A 20120-nucleotide genomic window follows, 5' to 3' on the forward strand; every position below is an offset into this window, starting at 1 on the left:
TTTGAACCCTGAACTGCTCTGTGTCCAGAAACAAGAGGATCTCTTTGGCATGTTGATACTTTAGCCACAGGTTTGGAAAATCTTTGGATAATCATTTCAAAGGAATTCACTAGCATTGCCAAGGGCCTGAGGGAACCCAAACCTCTGAGGTATGAAAGTCTCCCAAATCACTCACCCTCACTCTTCTCCACCTCATTGTAGCGCTGGATGAACTTGTGTTTCCTCTCTGCAGTCTGAGCTCCCATGGGCTTTGACAAGTCCCGAAATGTATGAGGATTAGTAAGGTTTAGAGTCTGAAAAGCAAAATACAGCAAAAGGTTAGGTCTAAAAATCCCTAGAGTCTCAAACATCTTGACTAACTTTGACAAAGACAAGGCTGCATTGGGAGTTTCATCTGTTCAAAAAGGCCACAGGTGCAGCACTAGCAATGCATCCATCTCTAGAACTGGGAAGGGACTATGGAAACAGAGTGGCAATGAGCGTCACTTAAAGGACAGCACGTTCAAAGAGCTTCAGAAAGCTGAATAAACGATCTGGCAAGTTGTAAACTGTTCAAGGGCTATCCCTTGCAAACCTGCATTATCAGGAGTCATAGATGTCTGCCCGACTACCTGCTCAGTGGACGCCGCTTGTCCATAATTAGAATTGCATTTAACTGATGTTCATCCACCTTACTGAGGCAGAAGGTGTCTCAGCATCCTGACTTGAAGACAAGGTTATTCTATAAAGGATCTGTGTGGCTGGAACTATCTAAATTTTGAATCTTTATCTAGACCCCTCTGCTTCAGTGCCATCACTGAACAAGCCTTTATATGGCTGCTATCATAGAGAGTAGAGAAATGCTGCTAAGTAGCAAGCACCTACCTGGGAGTGATAGTCAGCGAGGACCCACGGAAACACAGGATACTGCATATAGTCATTGTAGCTGCGGCCAGCCAGCGTGTTCAGGTACATGAGATAATCAAAGTTACTGATCTCCCTCTTCTGCCAAGACAAGAAAGCAACAATTCAAGTCTCCTAACTTCATCCCTGTGAATCATGCCTCAAAGCCACCCTCAGAGATCTGTGCTTCCCTTGTTCACCAGGACAAGAATTACAAAGAGTGAGATCAGCCAGCCACTGCCATTTACATCAGCACAATATTTCTTGTACAATAATTCATTCACCAGAATCTCAGTCTTCTTTTTTTGGCTCCTCTTCAGACAGGTCATTTGCACTTGTCTGTAACCGCCCAGTGATTTTATATTGTATTAGCATAAAAGCATTTTCTCCCAATTTACAAGTGAGCAAAATGCATGCAATCTCTGTATTGGCATATCCTGGACAACAGCCTGTGGGGAAAGGCTGCATCTTACATGTCAACAGGAGGGAATAGATTTCTTCAATGTGTCTGGGGCTACCAATTCAGGGATAGAGGGAAGTAAATGCAATACATCTCAGCTCAGCATGACATCTGGGAAATCAGGAGAGGTATACTGATTTATATGAACAGATGATCTGTGACTAGAGTCATTCAGCTAGGTAGTCTTCTTTGGTCTCAGATTAAAAATGTGCCTGTGATCACACTTCATCTGCCAGAGAGCAGCACCATATGTTTCTCAGTAGGAGGAGCAAAAACCTCTGCAATAATAAGATGCAAATATTCTGCTCCTCTTGCCAATATCCTCACTTCCAGCAGTGAGAGAATAGCTTAGGCCTTGAAGCACACACACACTTTATGCACACACACAGACAGGTGCCAAATTTTTTCCACTTTTCCGTGTAGAGGCAAGACTTAGTCTACCTGCCACTTCTGGAGCATTGTCTTTTCCCCTCCTGTGTGTTTCCTGTAAAGAGGAAATATTTGATTGAAACAGTCTACTTCAGAACAGTAAGACAGGCAATACACTTGTTTTCTGTGCAACGCTCCCCTGTTCCCCCTGCCCTCACCCTTCAGAAACAAGAGATTGCCTACACTATGGGAATATTAATGTTTCATCATGGATCAGACCATTCTGTTGGTTAGGTTAGTGCTAGAGGATACAAGTTTTGTTACCACATTCAGTAGGAAGCAAGAGTATGTGATGAGCAGGGATAACGAATGAGATTGCAGTTGCTCACTCCATCTATATGACTTGGAGGTCTGAGCTGCTTGCCAATTAGCTCCTGAATGAAGTACCACTTAAAGCATGGTATTTAATAACACCCCCCAAAAAAATGGTGTTTGGGACGATGGATTCTGTTTGCCTTAAGATATTGCTGTAAACTGTGGTGGTGAAGCCACATGGCCAAATGCAACATTTCAGAAGCTGACCAACAGGCAGAAGAGGGACCTGTGCAGCACAGGCAGCTGGGACAGTATTTCTCAGCTGCTTCACACTGACCCATGCTGCTCAGTTAGTGCTCCCATTCTTATCCCACTGTAGACCTGGACTGCTAGCAACAGGTATTATTACAGCTCTGTTTCTATTCTGAAAGGCTTGTACTTTTCTGAAGCTTTGTGAAAGGTCTCAGTCTCCATATTATCTTTTTGCATAAAGTGTTTTGAAACTAATTTGGTTCCAAAAAGTGAGTTGTCATTTTTATATATTTTAAAATAACAGTGTAAGCATGTCTTCCCGATTTCCTTATTCTCAAAACACAGAGCATCTTTTCCTGAGATTTTAAATGAAAAAACAAAGCAGCTGAAGGCAGATTTCAAACAGGGAAATCAGCCTGAAAACATGAAAGTGCCAAAGGTTCTGAGCAAACAGAAGTAACACTTTGACTAGACTGAACTAGAAGGTGTGCCAGTATCTGTAAGCTATGGACTTGTTCTTTGCAATTACAACAGACCAAACTGAGACAAACAATTTCTGGATTAAATAAACTTTTGATCTGCCAAAATTAACAGCGTTACTGATATGATAAGATGTAAACAGTCATAGGGGATGCTTTTCCTTTTAAGTGTATAGCTTTAAATTAACACTAAGGTGCCAGTTCAGAGACAGGGTTTCTGACTTCTTGAAGTGCAAAGAGATCTGTTCAGCCATAGATTATAAAACTACAACAGGAATAAGGAGCTGCAGTCTTGTGCTCTATATTGGATCACACTAGAAAACCACAAAGCTAGTCTTAAAGCAGCCTCAAAGGCCTGAATGGTCTAGGAGCATTAGTTTTATTGAATTTGCTATAGTAAATTGTTGTAAACTTACCCTTATGATCGTGCATCATTATTTTACTACCTATTCACTCCTTGATCAACTAACTGTGCATTAAGGATAAGCACTAATGGTATATGTAGCACAGTATTTTATTCCTTGCTTAGGCTCCCTCTTCAGAGAAATGCGTGTATCTGAAGGAGGGATTGTGCAGTCTAGGGAATAACCTATTTCATGAACAAACAGTAAAACCCAGGAACAATTCTATCTCAGAGTCTACAACTCCTAGGCTTTTCTTTCTTCTCCAAAGCATATAAGATGCAACAATTATGCATACAGCAACCAAGCAACACATAAAGGTGTCATTCATATCTGATATGAGAAGATGGGATCTTGACTCTTTGTCTTAAAAATCAATGGATTAGATGATGTTTTCAGTTGCACAATGTAAATCAGGAGAAAGTCCACTGACCTGAGTGCAATTATAGTGGTTTTGCACCCCAGTTTTTCAGCCACATGTGAATCGAGAATGTAGAAATTTTGATGGGGAAAACGGACATCATGAGCACTTATCCTTTGCAATATGAATTTTATAGAGCTTTGCCCTTCCAGCCTTCCTAAAGTCTTAGACATTTGCAACTTGTACAGAATATCCTGAATGGAAGGAGCAGGATTCCTGGCGTTGACTGAAGTATGCTTGGATTAGGGTGTTTGTCACAGAAGGATCAGGTTAGATTCTTCCCTGTCCATGGGTGCAGACAAACACCACTCATGTTACTTTTAGATTTGTGGTAGAGTTAGGAGGCAGGGAGTTATGCAATGTATAAGCCTGTTCAACCCATCTGCTCGCCAACATTTTAAAGCACAAGCATATAAAGGACAATTAAAATAATACATAGAGGACTAAACTGGCCCAGTCTGTATGTTATGTGAATACACAACATATATTGAATTGGGTGTGCTGTTATGCTCTATTGGAACTGTTCCTGTTTGTAGGCCTAAACTACTAGGGAGGTCTCTCCAAGGGCCAAAACAATCCTCACTCTGCTGACTTTGGAAGCCTCTGTGTAACTCAAAGAGGTTGATGGGTCCGCCATATCATGCTATATGCAAGGATAAATGCAGCCATTCCCCCCTAAAAGCCATCCTTTTGTGTCTCAGGAGACCAGGCAGGACATTCCCCCCAAGGCCCCAGAGATCTGGAATTCTGCATTCTCCTTGTTGTCTCATAGGAGCTCAGAATATTAATTGCATTACAAGTAGTTCAAGCCTATTTTTCCTTTTTCCCTGGCAATCTTTAATCAATCAACATTTTTCCAGCCAAAACCTTTGTGGCCAGCACAGCAAAAGCTCAAAGTATATCAACAACTGCAGCTATACAACAGCAGTAAGTCCATTAAAAAAAAAAAAAAAAGAAAAAAAGCAGCTCATTGGAAAGAAAAAGGGGAAAAGTATTTTATGAATGTAAATGGCTAAACTTCAAGAGGGGGTGCTCAAGAAGTCCTTAGATATCTATCTACTGTAAAGTATTTTTAGGGTGCTAGCCATGATAGAATCTAAACATGATGTGCACTAATGATGACTTACCTTTAGCTACACTACACTTAAGTGATTTATTAATCTCTTCCATTATCAGACTATGATCTCACTTTTGTGATGGCCAGTGCTCTCCATTTGCTGGAGATAGGTAGACTTCAACCCATTTTGAGATTCATTGCAGATGAGATGATCTCAGAGGATAAGGTTTTGCCCACACTAAAATTAACATAAAATTTCAATGAAGTTAATTGGGTTCTTAGATTTCACAGTGCTGCTTTCTTTCTCTTTTTCTTCCATTCTTCAGACATATTAAGTCTGCAATACATGGCTAAGGTTCTCCTAAAACAACTTTTCTTAAAAAGAATCATAATATTCACAAAAAATATTATGAGGAAAATCCTCTTCATGGAAAGCCACAACCCAGCTTTAAACTTAGCCACTAAACAAGGAATGTATAGGACAAGCAGAATGCCAGCGTTCCTTGTGAAGCTCTACAGCCTCTCTCAAACCTTGGTGTCAGGTTAGATTACTTATGAGCAAAAGCACTGAGTTCTCCTTGTTTGAACATACCAGTTTACCTCCCTCAGCTATTCTCACACTATGCTTCAAGAACAGAGATATAATAAAAATACATAAATAAGAATAATATTAAAATAGGACTACACCATGGACATGGTCCATATTTTGTCCTCTCTTAACTGAGAAACACTACTGCTGCATTGTGCAGGGTAGGACCCTGTACAGATCGTCAGTGTACTTCATTTTAATTCCCAGCAAAAAGGTCGATAGCATTGTCACACCTCACAACAATGCTCTCAGCTTAATCAGCTCTGTTCAGCTCACCTGGTCACTCCCAAACAGGGGAGAAAGAAAAGAAATCCCCCACATTTCCAGAACACTGTTTGCACCACATGTATTTACATGCTGAAGTCAGGCAAAGGCATAATATTTTCATTGCACAGCACCTAAGCACACTTTAGGTGGTAAAAGAAAAATACCACCTAAATTCAATTCATTGGTTGAGGTGCGCAAAACCTAGCCTCCAGCTTTGGAATCAGGCAAGCACATCAGCATTATCATCTTCATTAGGCCCATAATATTCTGGACTAATTAATGGCAAGAGAGGTACCTCAATGTTGTATCTTCTATGAACAACAATACCTGCCTCAGAAAACACAGTTATTTCCTTTCAGTGTGTTTTTGCTTTGTTTTGAAACAGCCGGTTTGCAGCCCGTTACTAAAGGCATGAGCTTGGCAGCCCCAGCCATAGAGGCAAATCCTAGTAAATTCACATGGTACAACAAAAAATGCTGTCCCAGAGAGGCAGAGCAACAGAAACCAACAGCACTTTTGGAAGGTCACAGATAGATGAATACATTCTGCAGCTCACACCCTCTGCTGCACTGTTGAACGAACCTTCCATCCTGTGTCCATATCCAAGTTGGCACATGCTAAGAACAACAGTATCATAAATGTTGTGACATACAACATATATTGCAAGTATCTTGCGGTGTATTACAGCCAATGAAATAATCAATAAAATGAAATAACCAAATGATTAAAATGGACAGCTAAGACAACAAATTAACAAACAGCTTCTAATGAAGCCGAATTTTTTTTTTCTCTGCATAAATTGAAAGCTAACACTTCCAGGAACTACATGCAGTCCAGTTTGTTTCCCTCCTGCCTGAACTTGCATGCTGGAACCAAACATTATGCTAATGATCTCCAAGGACCCAGGATTCTTGTTACTTAGGAACAAAAGTTTCACAGGCTGTGGGAGGAAAATTGAAGAGAGTGGCACTGTATCCAGGGAAGTCCTTTTTAACCTTCTTTTTTCCCTATGCATGCACTCATATTCACAATAGTTTCTTGGACGGCCGCCTTTTTCTTTCAGGGAAGTAAGATTTAGAATTTACAGGTCTGTGAAAAGGAAATTGTCCTATACTCCCCCTGCTCACAGGGGTTTGTTTACAAACAGAAAAAGACTAACACATTATTCAAAGGAGAGTAGACAGAGGATGACTGCACAGTAACAGACCATGGAGGCTCATCCCACACTACTGAAAAAACAAGCAGCTTGTGACACCTGTACCTCGGCTTTTAAATCTTCCTAGCTGCTAGCCGGTAAGATCTTATGTAGGGGGAGAGCCCCCACAGAACTGCCTCGATAAAACATTGTTTTTGTCTGATCTTGGTGTGTATGAGTTTATAAGCAACTTTTCTCTGTGTGAGCATAGTGGCTGTGAAGTCATCTAGAAAAATAAGAAAATTAATGAAAGAAACTTCTCAGTAGCTTTTTGCTCATGGCAAAATTTAGTTTAAATCAGCCTGTTAGCAAGCAACTGCATTTAAGAAAGCCAGTGAATTAATCTCTCTTCCATAATAGGTCGTATCCAACGACAAAGAAATCATAACAGGCTTGTGAGCGGAGAAATAAAATCTTACCTTAGTTGGAAGTCCTTTACTTCATGCAAAATCATTAGCTGCATCAAAACCTCTTTTAAGATGTATATGCAAGTTTTTCTTACACATACATATAATCAGATGGTTCTGTGTAGCTTTTGGTGCAGGGAGAACCACAGGGGAGGAGATCCCGAGACACTCAAATGGTGCTACAGGCAGAAGGCCTGTTCTCTTCCTGCCAGTACTATGCAGAGAAAGGATGAAGAAACGTTCAAGCAGGAGAGACTGCATCAGGATCAAAAATCACTCTTTTCTGGCACTAGATCTCCTACTTACAACAGGCCTAAGCTACTGTGGATCGTGATAGGTCCTTGTGCAGGAGTAAGTGCACATTCATTCCTTCAAAGAGACACTAGTCCTGGTGCTTAAGGATCTGTTCCCTTCCTGCAGTCTTCAACAACAAGCAGCACTATAGAGAAGATGATGCAATAGACCCAGGTTTTCTCTCCATTTCTGTATCAGGATAACCTCAAAGCTCTGTGCTTGTGAAATACTCCTAAAGTTCTGGTTATATCTGGGCTTTTAAAAACCCAGCATAGTCAAAAGATTTTACCAAGTGTGAATAAAAGAGCTTCTAAAAGACAGGTTTCTAGTCAAGGTCCTCCTTAGCAAGACTTTATCATCTAGTAACACAGCACCCCCACCTGTAGGCAAAGGCTCATCACCAATTCAGAGGGTAAACTGGGGCAGGAGGTGTTAGAAAAAACAATTAAAGAGAGCTCCCTCTTGGCATCATCACTCTTCAGGCAGTGGGGTACACATGTACCTCTCCCTCTGCTAGCCCAGGAGATGCACTGTGAAAATCAGACCGAACTGGCGTAATTAACATTTACAGCAAGGAGGGCTCCTGTGATTCCTGAATTTTTAATATCAGTGGCTACAGAACTGGAGCCCTCTTATGCAAAGCTAAAGAAAATGAGACACAGCTAAGTAAGCTCCATTATCTCCAACTACAGCCCTGTGAAACACTGATAATTAGTTTACAAGCATGCACAGCCAAGAGACATTCATTCCCTTTGTGCCATCTGCTGTGCTGCAGTGTTTCTGCAGAACTATAACATTCAGTTCCGTCTCCAGGCTTGGAAATCAACTTTTTGTAAGTTTGAAACTTGCCTCCCACCTTTAACCCAAAGGAAACAGCACTTGTAAAATGTGCATATTCCCTATGGACCCGTATTTTCCTGGTCAGTACATCTTAGAGGTCCAAGGCCGTATTTTTAAAAATCTAACTAAGAGTGACTGGATCTTATCTTCCAGTGGTTAAATCTCTTTCAAGATTGGGTATTATACAGTACATCATGCAAGGAGGTCTATGTTATTCTACTGTCTTTTAAAGAAATTAAGCTGATCTGTTTGCTTGGATTTCTTAAACCTCTGAAAACTCCAGCTTCAAGCTGTGCAACGACTCAGAAAAAGCCATTGACAGGGAAGTGCCCAAAAGGTTAAATTGTCCTATTATTCCTCAGTATCCCACATGCAGCATTCAACCATCTATACCAGGCTCCCTCTAGCGTTCCCAGATATGGACAGCACAGAGCAACACCAGCACTAGCAACCAGCATCAGAGCTGATTTTTGGCTAGCTCACGTTTTTAAAAAAAGGAAACAGTGTTTTGGATAAAATTATAGCAACCTTTTCCCCTTGTATTTTCAGTGAAAAGTTAAGAAAAAAACACTACGTGTTGAACAAACTGTTTTCTTGCTGAGAGTTTTAAGGATGTTTTGAGTTTTAAAAATTTTTTTTTTTCTTTGAGCCCCTCCCCCTTCCTCTTTTTAAGGCATATCTAGTTGAAAAAATTCCCTGACCAAAACATATTGAACCTCTCGATCAACTTGCTCAACATGAAAAAGAAGTTCAAACCAGAAAAATGTTAGACCTAGAAGTCACCAGGTTCACTTCAATTGCAAGAAGCAGGAGGCCCAGAAAGCCTCTTTCCATCCTGCCAGAGTGTAAGGCAGTTCCCTTACAGATCTACTTCTTTTGTAGCATATTAGCTACTCTGTATGTGCCAGTAAGGAACTCGGCACATCCTGTGTCAGCAGAAGGGCTCTGGCAGCTCCCATAGGGCTGATTTTTACCCTCACAGAACTGCCAATAGGAATTTTGCATCAGCTCCTTAAAATAAGAGAGAATTGAATTAAAAAAGAAAGAAAGAAAGAAAGAAAACTATTCTTTTGCTCTCCAGAACTTCCTGCACAATTCTGGGCAAATTATATAAGCTGACATTCACATGGGTAAAGTACTGCTTTATTTTCCACCATAGAGTACTTCTCTGCCTCAGTTTCCTGGCTACTCTATGGACAGAATAGCAGTGCTAATGCTCTTGAGGCACTGTAAGAATAAATATAGTAAATAGTCAGAAGTCTTCAGATATTTTGGGGATACCTCTAATCACTGGTGAGAGGCAGAGAAATGTGGGACTAGTAGACAAAGATTTCACTATGTTTAAATTTTTTTTTATTAAACAAATTCAAATTTTCTGTTATTTCAATCATAATCTCAGGGGATTGTTTCAGCAAGACTGACCCCTCCATGCTGCTTCCAGGACTTTCTGAAACATCTGACTCATTATACAAGACCCCAGAAGGGCAGAGGGTAACTGGCACACATTCCCCTTGCTGCTGCATTATTTTTGGCTAAGGCATGTAATTGAAAAGCTGAAATGCTTTATCTGTAGCCTGAGCTTCCCCTTCATGTACTTGCACATGATTAATGAGTAGCTAAAAAGCCTGAAGGGTTCGTAATGAAGCCTTTCTAATAGAGAAGTGTATTGTAGACAAATCCATATTTTGTCCCAAACAATCATTTATCAAAGCTGTGATCTGACTCCACAATTAAATGCCAGAGCACCCGAACCATTCTGAGATTAGCCAGCTGTAACACACATTCCTCTCTGCTCTATGGGTGGGACAGACATTGTCATCCATTGCCAGGAAATTAGCTTATTTCCTTTGTCATTTGCCATAACATATCAGCTGTATTTGATGACCTTCAATATTGGAGACAGTTTCCCCAACTCTGAGATTAGTACTCAAATAGGCCTCAATTCAACAAAGAACCTTAGCATATGCTTAGTGCCAGAAAGTCAAAAATCTAACCAGAGCATCTACATGTTTCAACGGCAGAGCATCATCCACCCATCCCAAAGCATGTATGGAAACATAGCATAAGAATATTCAGAGTGTGTCCTTGAACACATAGGAGATGCCAACCAAATCATGGTTTAACATATCATTAAGCAGAACACTGACAGCCTGTTGCAGTCGGTCCTGCGGCAATGTGTGGACTGTAAGCAGAACTGGTAAATTTGGAGGCCCACCATGTTTCTGAGGTCCCAGTTCAAGCAAAACTCTTAATTGCTTGCTCTATTTAACTGGGGGTTCTTTGTTTTTGTTTTTTTCTTCCTAATAGTGTCCAAATCCATTAAATAGCATGTTTAACTTAGCTGTCTGCAGATGTCTGGCCTGTATAGAAGGCAACCTGCTGGTCTAGTAAAATGAGTGCAATTTTGGATAGCTTTTCCTAGTACAGTCTCCAAGGACTGGATTGAGACCCACAATACATTTCATTCAGGTGCTCAAACAGCTAATGGATGATAACACATTTCATTTAGTTTCATTACATGCTGGGCTCAAACCAGTACCTAGAGATGAAAGTGAATTTCTCCCACTTGTAGTACTTGTAATTTTACCTTGTAATACTTGGCACTGCACTGTAATAAACTATTATTTTACTGCATTATAACACTTATATTGTAGATTATTGTAATTTCACCAACTCAAAACACTTCTGGGAAGAGCTGAAGTTCCAGGGCTGAAAAGCCCTGACCCAGAAAAAAAATGACTCCTCAAAAGTCCAGTGGTCACTCATTAACTTCTGACTAAGTCATTATTTTGTTTTGAATTAGGGAGTAACAGCCACTGCTTTCAAAGGCCTCATCCAGAGAACCTGGCTCGTCTCTCTCTCTCTCAGTGGAGAAATGGCCAAGGGGAAAGCAAAAGTCCAAAAAGGGAAAAAGATCACTTTGAAAGCTGCCAAAAATTCCATCAGGATCACTTTTGATGGAAGGCGCCGTCTTGACTTAAGCAAGATGGGTATCACCACCTTCCCCAAGTGCATTCTGAAACTGGCTGATGTGGATGAACTTGATCTGAGCAGAAACATGTTAAAAAAGATCCCAGACAGCATCCAGAAGTTCCAGAAACTGCGCTGGCTGGACCTGCACAGCAACCAGCTTGAAGAGCTGCCCGAGGCAATAGGCCTGCTCCAGAACCTTGCCTACCTGAACGTAAGCAATAACAAGTTGACCACCAAAAATCTGCCAGTGGAACTGAACCTCCTCAAGAACCTGCGCACTCTCAACCTTGGCTTGAATCGCCTTGACAACATCCCCACGACCCTTGGGGCCTTGAAGGAACTTAAGGAGGTAAGTCTCTTTGACAACTTCCTGACCGCCATTCCAACCAGTGTGACAAAGCTCCCCAAGCTCAAGAAACTGAACGTGAAGAGAAACCCCTTTCCTGATCCAACACAACAGGAAGAACATGTTGACTCCATAAAACGCACAGAAACTCTTTACTTAGTGCAAGAGAAAGACCTCTGCTGTTCCTGCCTGAAGATGTGTCAGGATGAAAGAAACAAGTTAAACAAGCTAAAGAACACGATACCCAGCTCCTCAAAGAAGCCAAATTTCCCTTCCCTGCTTACGCCCAATTCTACTGCAAAGGATAACCAAGAACAATGGAGATAAGATGCAAGCATACCAGTTATCTACCAAGACACTCCACAGAGCTGTCCCATAGAATCCAGCCCAAGGTAATAAACAGCTGTCCTTCATCTACTTCCCTTCTCCTGCAGTTCTCTTCATTTAAAGACTTGCTTAGTTTTAGGAGCAGCAGACCTGTGTGATCTCTAAAACTAAATCCAAAACAACTGGAACAGACGTATACTTGAAAAGGATGCATCAGAAGGACTAATACTTAGCATCTAGGCCTGTCCCTACAACACTTTTTGTGGCGTTCTTAGTTTCAGGTGTAGGTAGCATGTGACTAAAAAATACAGTGAACAAGTTCAGTGACAGGATCTTCAAAAAGCTGTGTTTTTCTAGTGACTCCACTGCTACCACTGAGCCACACACATTAGTCTTACTCATTTTCATAGCGTGAGACACAGCAGAACTAGTCTCAGTGAATACCTTTGGAGGAAGAGGAACAGACTGGCTCAGAGAATCTTGAATAGGTTCCATCAACACAGGAACCGTGAGCCAGTTCCAGTTCATCAGAGGCAGCAGCCACAAATGCACTCTCAAATAGGGCTGTTAGGCACAGGAATAACTAAGTAGTGCAATTAAAATGCACAGAGATAAACAGCTGATATTCCTGGTTACTATCAAGGGCCCAAATTCAGCATAAGCAAATTATAGGGGACTCAGGGGAACACACGGCACCGCTGTACCTGGGTGCAGTGTCCTTTGAAGTGCACAGCACAACTAGGACCGCTAACTTTCCTGACAGCATTTTCCCTGCTTCTGAGTCTCCTTTCAAGGAAGGTGAAGAGGGGAGGAGAAGAGGGAAAAAAAATTCTCTGTTGAAGGTTCCTGAGCATGTCACTTAGGCAGTGGCTTCCTGTCCCTGATCACCATCTTCCAAGACCCAAATGTCAGCTGGTGAATTGATGATATCAAGTCCAGTGTCCCTACAGTATTTTTAGCTATCTATTCACACACATGCATGCGCATATGTGCACCTGAGTGCACACATTCACTTGCTCAGATCACACCCCTACGCCAGAGAGTGCTGACAGCCCAGAGACAATAACATACAGATGCAAGCAATGAGCATATTATCAAAGCAGTCAACCATGACATAAGAAGAGGTGCTAGCTGTGGCTGCAGCAACATATGGTGATGGCAGAGATTTAAGTATATTTAAATGAAGAATAAAATGCCAGGGGTGAAGCACTCAGCTGTCCAGTAACAGCCCATTATCATTTTTAAATGGTTACAGTAGAGACTGGAAGTCAGAACTCTTGCATTTATTCCCAGTGACTGGGAGGAAAAACTGATACGGGATTTCTCAGGAATGCTACTATTTCATCATATCATCATATGCTACATTAAAAAAAAAAATCATTTCCTCTTTCCCTATCTCAGCTTTGTAATTATCAGTGACATGTCTAGGCAAAGACCTTAGTCCAACCTGTCTCCTTGACTCACCTAGGGCAGGAAGAGCTGTGATGTTACGGGAGACAGACACTGCTCCATAGGCAGGAAAACAAGCCTTTGTGTTGCCCTTGAATTCTCCTGCCTCAGAAATAGTTCCAGCATGCAAACAGGGACAGAGTAAATTCATCAAGCTCTCAGTCCTTCAGTTCCCAGAGTGGAGCTTGGTAAAGGGAAGCATATCGGCCAGAACTAAACACACCAGTTAGGTAGTTAGGGCTATGTTTCTCAGACCTCCAACTTGAAAAGATTTACAGTTATACAAGTATCTCATGGTCAGCATAGACTATGCTCTCAGTTATATCCCACTTTCTGCAAGAAAGCTTGCTTTGCCTGCAGCGGTAAATGTGAGGGACAAAGAGTTGGAATCTCCACTGCATAGACACTATAAACAGTGCCAAAACATCCATATGCACATCTGTCACTGTCTGCCCTAACCACGCACTAAAGAGACCATTACACAGAAGCATTATGGATTAATTCTCTAACCTCACCTCACTGACTGTCTCTTTCCCACACTAACCATCTATACAGACTTTACCAATAATGTCATATTAAGGAGGTAATAATTATTAATCAACAATGTGCAGTCAGCTACCTAACATATTGAGGATGCTGTACCCTAAAGTGCTTTTTTAGAGTTTTGGGGATACCTTTGAATCTTTAAAATAGGAGGTACCAATAGGTAGAGTTTCTAGAAGCTTTTTTAAAAGTACAAATTACTCATACAATTACAGTTATATATACATATCCAATGTTTCCTGTGTTTTACCTTATATTCAGGGACTCTTCTGTTATGCCCTTGGACTTTAAAGTAGGTTGGAAAGAACAAAATCTGAAGGAGATAAAAAGAAAACATTAAAATAATTTAAACAGTTATCCTGTATGTGTGTCTGTGTGTACATATATATATATATATATATATATATATATATGTATGTATATATAATCTTACATATATATGTATAAAATCTATTGGATAATCTATGTCATGTCGTGACAGCAACTTTCCTCCTCATTGATACCAAGGAATTTCACAAACTGAGATCCTGACCCAGAGCAAAGCTGCAAATAACACAGCAAAAGCAGATATTTAATGTTAAGAACGTGCCCCCAGGCTAGATAAAAGCAGTTTCTTTCTGAATAAGGCTTTGAATTGATACACGGGGCTGTGACTTCTTGATCTGCAGTAGGGGAAAAAACCCAAAAAAATAAAGTATGAATTGTTCACTCTATAGTCTTATATACAAATTCCAAGCAAGACAAGCACATACGAAATGAATTCTTTCTTACACAAAAAAGTCCTAGTTAAATCCATGCTAAATGTACAAAATCAGGATCAGAGAGCCCAAAACAGTTTATTCCTAAAGCTTTCAGTGCTACTTCATGTATCGAAAGAAAGAGGGAAGAAACCTTTTTACACAATACCATAAAGGTGAGTTGGAGGCAGCTCATTGATTGCAGTAAGGGAAAGGGGCCTACACAGCTGGAGCTGCAGTTCGCTGGGGTGCGGGGACATATAACACACCACCGGCTGCTACAACAGTCTCATAGATGCACTAGCTACCCTGCTAAATCAATAGTTGTATAACCCTCCAAAGAACTCACAGCTCAGCAAAAGGAAAGTTTCATAGGTTTGCTTAGGTGTAACCTATCATAGAAAGAGCCCCTGGGGCAGTTCAGGGAAGACATCTGAAGTCAGGATAAACAGGGGTAGTAGACCAGCAGCATGACCTTGGTGCTCACTTGCTATTAAGTAGTGATTACCTCTTAAATATCTTATTTCGATCACTGTCATGGAAAACAAGAAACTTCGAGTAACCGTTTTTGAAGAATATTTCCAAGGCGATCTCCTGGAAAGGTAAATAATTTACAGTGTTAAGATCTGCAGAGGGAAACCTGGTGCTGCAAGGAGACCACCACTGTCTGCCCAATTCTTCAGCACTTTAAATACAAAGGCTTGATTTTGTAGCAACTGTGAAGAGTCCCCTCAGTGCTCTTTGCAGGAAATGAGTCTAATATTCCTATTCTCAAACTATGGGAATTGTGCTGCTGGGTTGAATAGGAGTTCAAATGCTTTTCTGAAGCAAAATCAAACTCCTGACATTGGTCCCATTACCCATCACCTCCTGCCTCTTCTGATGCATTTTTGTATTGAAAACTCACTCTTATTTACAAGACACCAGAAGCATTAGATTCTAAGTAGGTGAGAAAGCTAATGACATGAAGAGTGGATGCTAAACAAAATCATTTTTACAAAGCAACGATACTTTTTCATAATGCCTGGGAACACAGACATAGGTTTTAATCTAAGTATGGCAGATGCAATACAAACCTAGAAAAAAAAAAAAAAAACAATGGCAACTGCCCGACAAGATTCACAAACATAATATAAAGCAGAGAGGTGATATTAGAGCATCTATGGCAATAAACAGTTTGGAGATTTTGCTCTGAAGCTCAGCTTTCTAAACCAAGTCTGCCCAAGTGCTGCTGTTACAGAATCAGACTGCGTGGTACCACAAAGCTCTGCTCTGAGCTGGGCTATGTGCATGAACAGACCATCAGCAGGCCTTTGAAAGGCAATTTTTACTCATCTCATTTTTTTCACTTTTTGGGACACACAAAACATTTCCATTTCACTTTCTTTTTTAAAAAATAAAAAAGCCAAAAAAACATATACACCCCCCCACACAAATATATAAACAGATGGCAAGATCTCATGGGCAACTTTGACACCATCCACAAAACTGAGCACGAGGAAGAGGTGACAGTTCTGTTGCTCAGGTTGCTTACACTTTATTCATTGACTCAGAACAGATTCCAAGTCCTTCAGGACTTGGAGATGACCCTAACCACTAGAACATACTATATTCTGAAGCAGGTCTCATCTATTAAAACTGCATATTCTGCATGTGTAATTAAATATAAAATAAAATAGGGATGTGTCACAGATGACTGCCTACTACATGACATGACCATTATCAGCATTATCTTCTCCATCTTTTGAATTTTCTGAAGGATTTCTTAATTCTCTGTTGAATAATTCTTCCAAAAATAAATTCCACCTAACAGGTAAAAGTTGCTTCAAAATTCCATATTTTTGTCAAACAAAATCTGCAAGTTATTTTTTAGCCTGTATCAAAATGCTCTAGAACAAGAACAGGCTGTGGTGCTGCAAAGAGCTCCACCAATAACTCTGTGATTCTCATCACAGGATTGTCTAAATCAGACAAAGCTAAATAGGTCTAGGGCCACTGGTAACGAGTGGCTTTTGGGTACTGCAGCACAGAGGACTCAAATCCTCTATTCCAACTTACAGTTCACAATTGACTCACATACACAACCTGTAGTTATTTCAAAAGGCTCAGAGCGTACGGGTTACACATATCTATAGTCTGCTGATGTTTATATCTACTGAAATCTCTGCAAATGGAGTATTACTGGAAATCAGACACCTGCTGGGAGTTTTGATCAAAACATAGGAAATTGGCTTGAAGACTTATTTTCAAAAATACTGAGATAAACTGTTAAGAACATCAGCAGCCTAACAACTAATGAGCCAACCACTCCAGAGAGGGTGCTTAAGCACTCTGATGAATACAGGAAGGAGTTTGTATTACTGAAGGCTAATGAAGCAGTAATGGGAGCAAAACTGTTTTGGGACATGAGCAAAGAAGTCTCAGCAGTCTAAGTAGAAATTGTGCAAGTAGTTCTCAGTCATGTCACAACTGCTGTTGCAGCTTTCACTCAAGTAATTGAGCATGTTAGTTCCTACCTGCAGAAGAAAACGCATCAGGTGAATCTCTTTTATGTCATGATATGAATAACGAGAACACCTCTGGTCTCCCACAGCTTGATCTTTATGGCATAAGTTGAAAATGAATGGATCACTGATGCTGGAACAGAAAAAGATAAAGAAAAACAAAGAAGTTTATCAGGAGGACCCTTGTGAACATGCAAATCTTTTACATCTTTCTAAAGAACAGTAAGAACACTAAGATATCTGCAAGGTTGAATAATTAACTAATTAACTAATAATTAAGCCATTAATTACCACTTCAGGTGAGTACATGCACTCTAAGTGCTATTTACAGCCTACCCTACAGTGAGCAAGTCCCTTAAAAAAAACATCCAGTTCCAGTCCAAGCAATCTTTAAGTCAGCTGATCAGATTGACTGATACTGGATTTAGTAAGAATCGGATGCAGAACAGACAGTCAGGGAGTAAAAACACTGAGTTACTCACTGCCCCACTGGGCTTTGCACATGAACACACTGTATGAGCAAAGAGCTAAGTCTGACAGACCCATTTTCAATATCGATCAGTATCAATAAATCATGAGTCATAAAGATGATAGCAGCGTGCCAAATATTAATTACGATTCTCTGTATCTTGGAGACACAAACAAGAACTTATCAGCTGGATGATCCTAAAGGCTCTTGTAATGACTGTTCCATATGAATAAAAGATGGGAGTCAGTCAGGAAGAAACATTAACAACACTTTAAAAGAACTGGAAAAAAAAAAAAAAAAAAAAAAAAAAAAAAAAAAAGCAAGTTATGTTAGACTGAGCCCACCATCTCCATCTGTTGGAGCTGAGAGTCCTTGTTGCCCTTCCAGGGCCCTGGTTAGATATCTACAGCTGATTACACTAAACAGTTCTGCAAACAGGTGGGAAGGACTGCAGTCTTCTTGCTGTGCTAATGTCTCCTGACATCTCCCAAAGTCTGTGCGAGTCCTAAGCTCGAATGTGCCAATACCAAAGTTGACCAAGTAAATCTCTGGGAATACAGAACGGCTCACCTGGACAAGCAGTGTCGTGTACAGTAGACCTCTTCCAATGGGGATAACACAAAGCACTCACAGATGTAAAAGTGTGCTTTGCCAAAGAACAGCACTCCTTCCAATGCTGTGTGCCCCTGCACAACTGCCACAGAGCATTTGAATGAGACCTAGTATGGAAGCAAAAATATTGAAATCAGGAGTGGGTAACAGGAAGCAAGATTCAACAATCCAGAAGATCTGTCCCAAAACAGCAGCCATCTTAACTGGCAGGACTATAGGGATGCGCAACACAACCACGTAACTGGCAGTGCGCACCTCAGCAGTAGCGGGAGGCTCTCATGCCCTTCTTCCCCAGTAAATTTTTTCCTTCTCTATCTATCCAGGGCTGTATTAACCCATACCACTATAGAACCTGAGGAGCTTGCAAGTATTACAGAAGTTAGTACTACAAAACCCTGTAAGATAGCCAAGTGTGATCCCTACTACACAGGCAGGGAGTTGAAGCACTGCAAATCAGTATTTTGTCCAGCAGCCAGTAATTGTCCAAACTTCTTAGTATCTCACATCTGGGATCAGTACTTTTCAGTGGAACTTCACATAAACCTGACCAATACCCACTGGGATCTTCTGCCTCTGGCACAACAACTAAGCAGTTACACATTCAGATCATTTAAATGGAAGCTTCACATGGCAAGCTGCAGCTATGCATCCTGTTATAACAAATGCACACAGGTGTGTGTGTGCATGCATGCATGTATATATGTTTAGAAAAGAAATGCAAAGAAAAGGCAAATACTTTCATCCAGATTACAGTGAAATTTGCTTGAAAAAAAACCCTGGAGAGGGATTCTGGTAAGTAATGAACAAGGAAAGAATCTAATACTCCAGGTATTTATTTCACCACAGCCAGCTGGATCAGCATACAGATGGAAATTTCAGCATACAATTGTTTAAAAGCTCAGTAACACAATACTCCTTGCATTAGCACTTTCCCTTCCTATATTATACAGGAGGCCAATCAAAATAGAAATTTGTGATCCCAGTTGTCTTAAAAAAAAAAAAAAAAAAAAAAAAAAAAAAAAAGAAAAAAAAGAAAAAGAGAAAGAGAAAGAAAAGAGAGAGAGAGCTAAAAATCTTCTTGAATAGCTTAAAAAAAAAAAAACAAAACACTCCCCCGGTGTCCTAAGACTAAGTCTCAATCTCCTGTGTTTTTTTTCTACCCCTGAAGAAGGCCCTTAAACTAGAGGAATTTCTAACCTACAAGACAGACATGCTGAGAATTTTTCAACAAAATAGTTCTTCAGTGGTATATGCCAGTTCACAGAACATTTTCTTGTGAATCGACCAGTTTTGATAAAGAAAAGAAAACCTTTCATCTGCAACAGTTTCAATGATAGGGAGATGGGCTAGGAGGGAAACAGACCAATACAGAGACTAGAAGAGGCCACTGATTTGGGCACTTGTCTGGGCTGCGGAAAACTAAAGCACAAGTTTGGTTTTAAAATCAAACAGGAATTAATTGAAAAGAGTTGCCTTAACATCCACAGGCATGAAGATGCTCACTTTTCCTGACTATTTAGTCAGTCTTCTATGTATACTTAGCTCCAAAAGAGCAAACAGCGCAGAGGTTAGTGTAGTCAATTGGGAGGATCAAGATCAACTTATGCTGTGGCCAGTCCGGACTTTAAACTAGCATCTTCTGTATTCCCAGCAAGGGAGGCAGGAGCCCGTCACCAGCCTATTAGCCCAGCCTGAGATGGAGCACACTCATTCTCTTTGCAAAAGTCATTTCAAACATGCATACTAATACACAATATTAACATTTCCAAAATATTAAAATACTATTCAACATACTAAGAAAATTGCCTGCTGCCAAGCTCCTCCCTGCAAATCACAACATTCCTAAACTACATAAAATCTAGAGGTAAATGTAAGATTTTGCAAGTTCAGTCTCTTCCAAATTGCAAGGACCAGAGGGGGAACTACATACAG

General features: G+C 40.5%; 2 protein-coding genes across 2 annotated transcripts in view; one reads left to right on the top strand and one right to left on the bottom strand.

The window, feature by feature from the left end:
* WDFY4 (WDFY family member 4) overlaps positions 1-20120 on the bottom strand; it is a 147524-nt gene that overhangs the window by 32169 nt on the left and 95235 nt on the right. Inside the window, exons 44-50 of the mRNA XM_062579707.1 lie at positions 18147-18295; positions 17120-17240; positions 15112-15197; positions 14117-14179; positions 1784-1826; positions 865-984; positions 176-293 (exon numbers count right to left, since the gene is read on the bottom strand). Of these exons, the coding sequence (XP_062435691.1) occupies positions 176-293; positions 865-984; positions 1784-1826; positions 14117-14179; positions 15112-15197; positions 17120-17240; positions 18147-18295 (700 nt within the window). The remainder of the gene's footprint in view (positions 1-175; positions 294-864; positions 985-1783; positions 1827-14116; positions 14180-15111; positions 15198-17119; positions 17241-18146; positions 18296-20120) is intronic.
* LRRC18 (leucine rich repeat containing 18) lies at positions 11104-11874 on the top strand. Its single transcript, XM_062579708.1, has one exon. It carries the CDS (start codon positions 11104-11106, stop codon positions 11872-11874), a length of 771 nt encoding a protein of 256 aa, XP_062435692.1.

Source organism: Rhea pennata, chromosome 7, assembly GCF_028389875.1.
Source record: "Rhea pennata isolate bPtePen1 chromosome 7, bPtePen1.pri, whole genome shotgun sequence".
Classification (NCBI taxonomy): domain Eukaryota; kingdom Metazoa; phylum Chordata; class Aves; order Rheiformes; family Rheidae; genus Rhea; species Rhea pennata.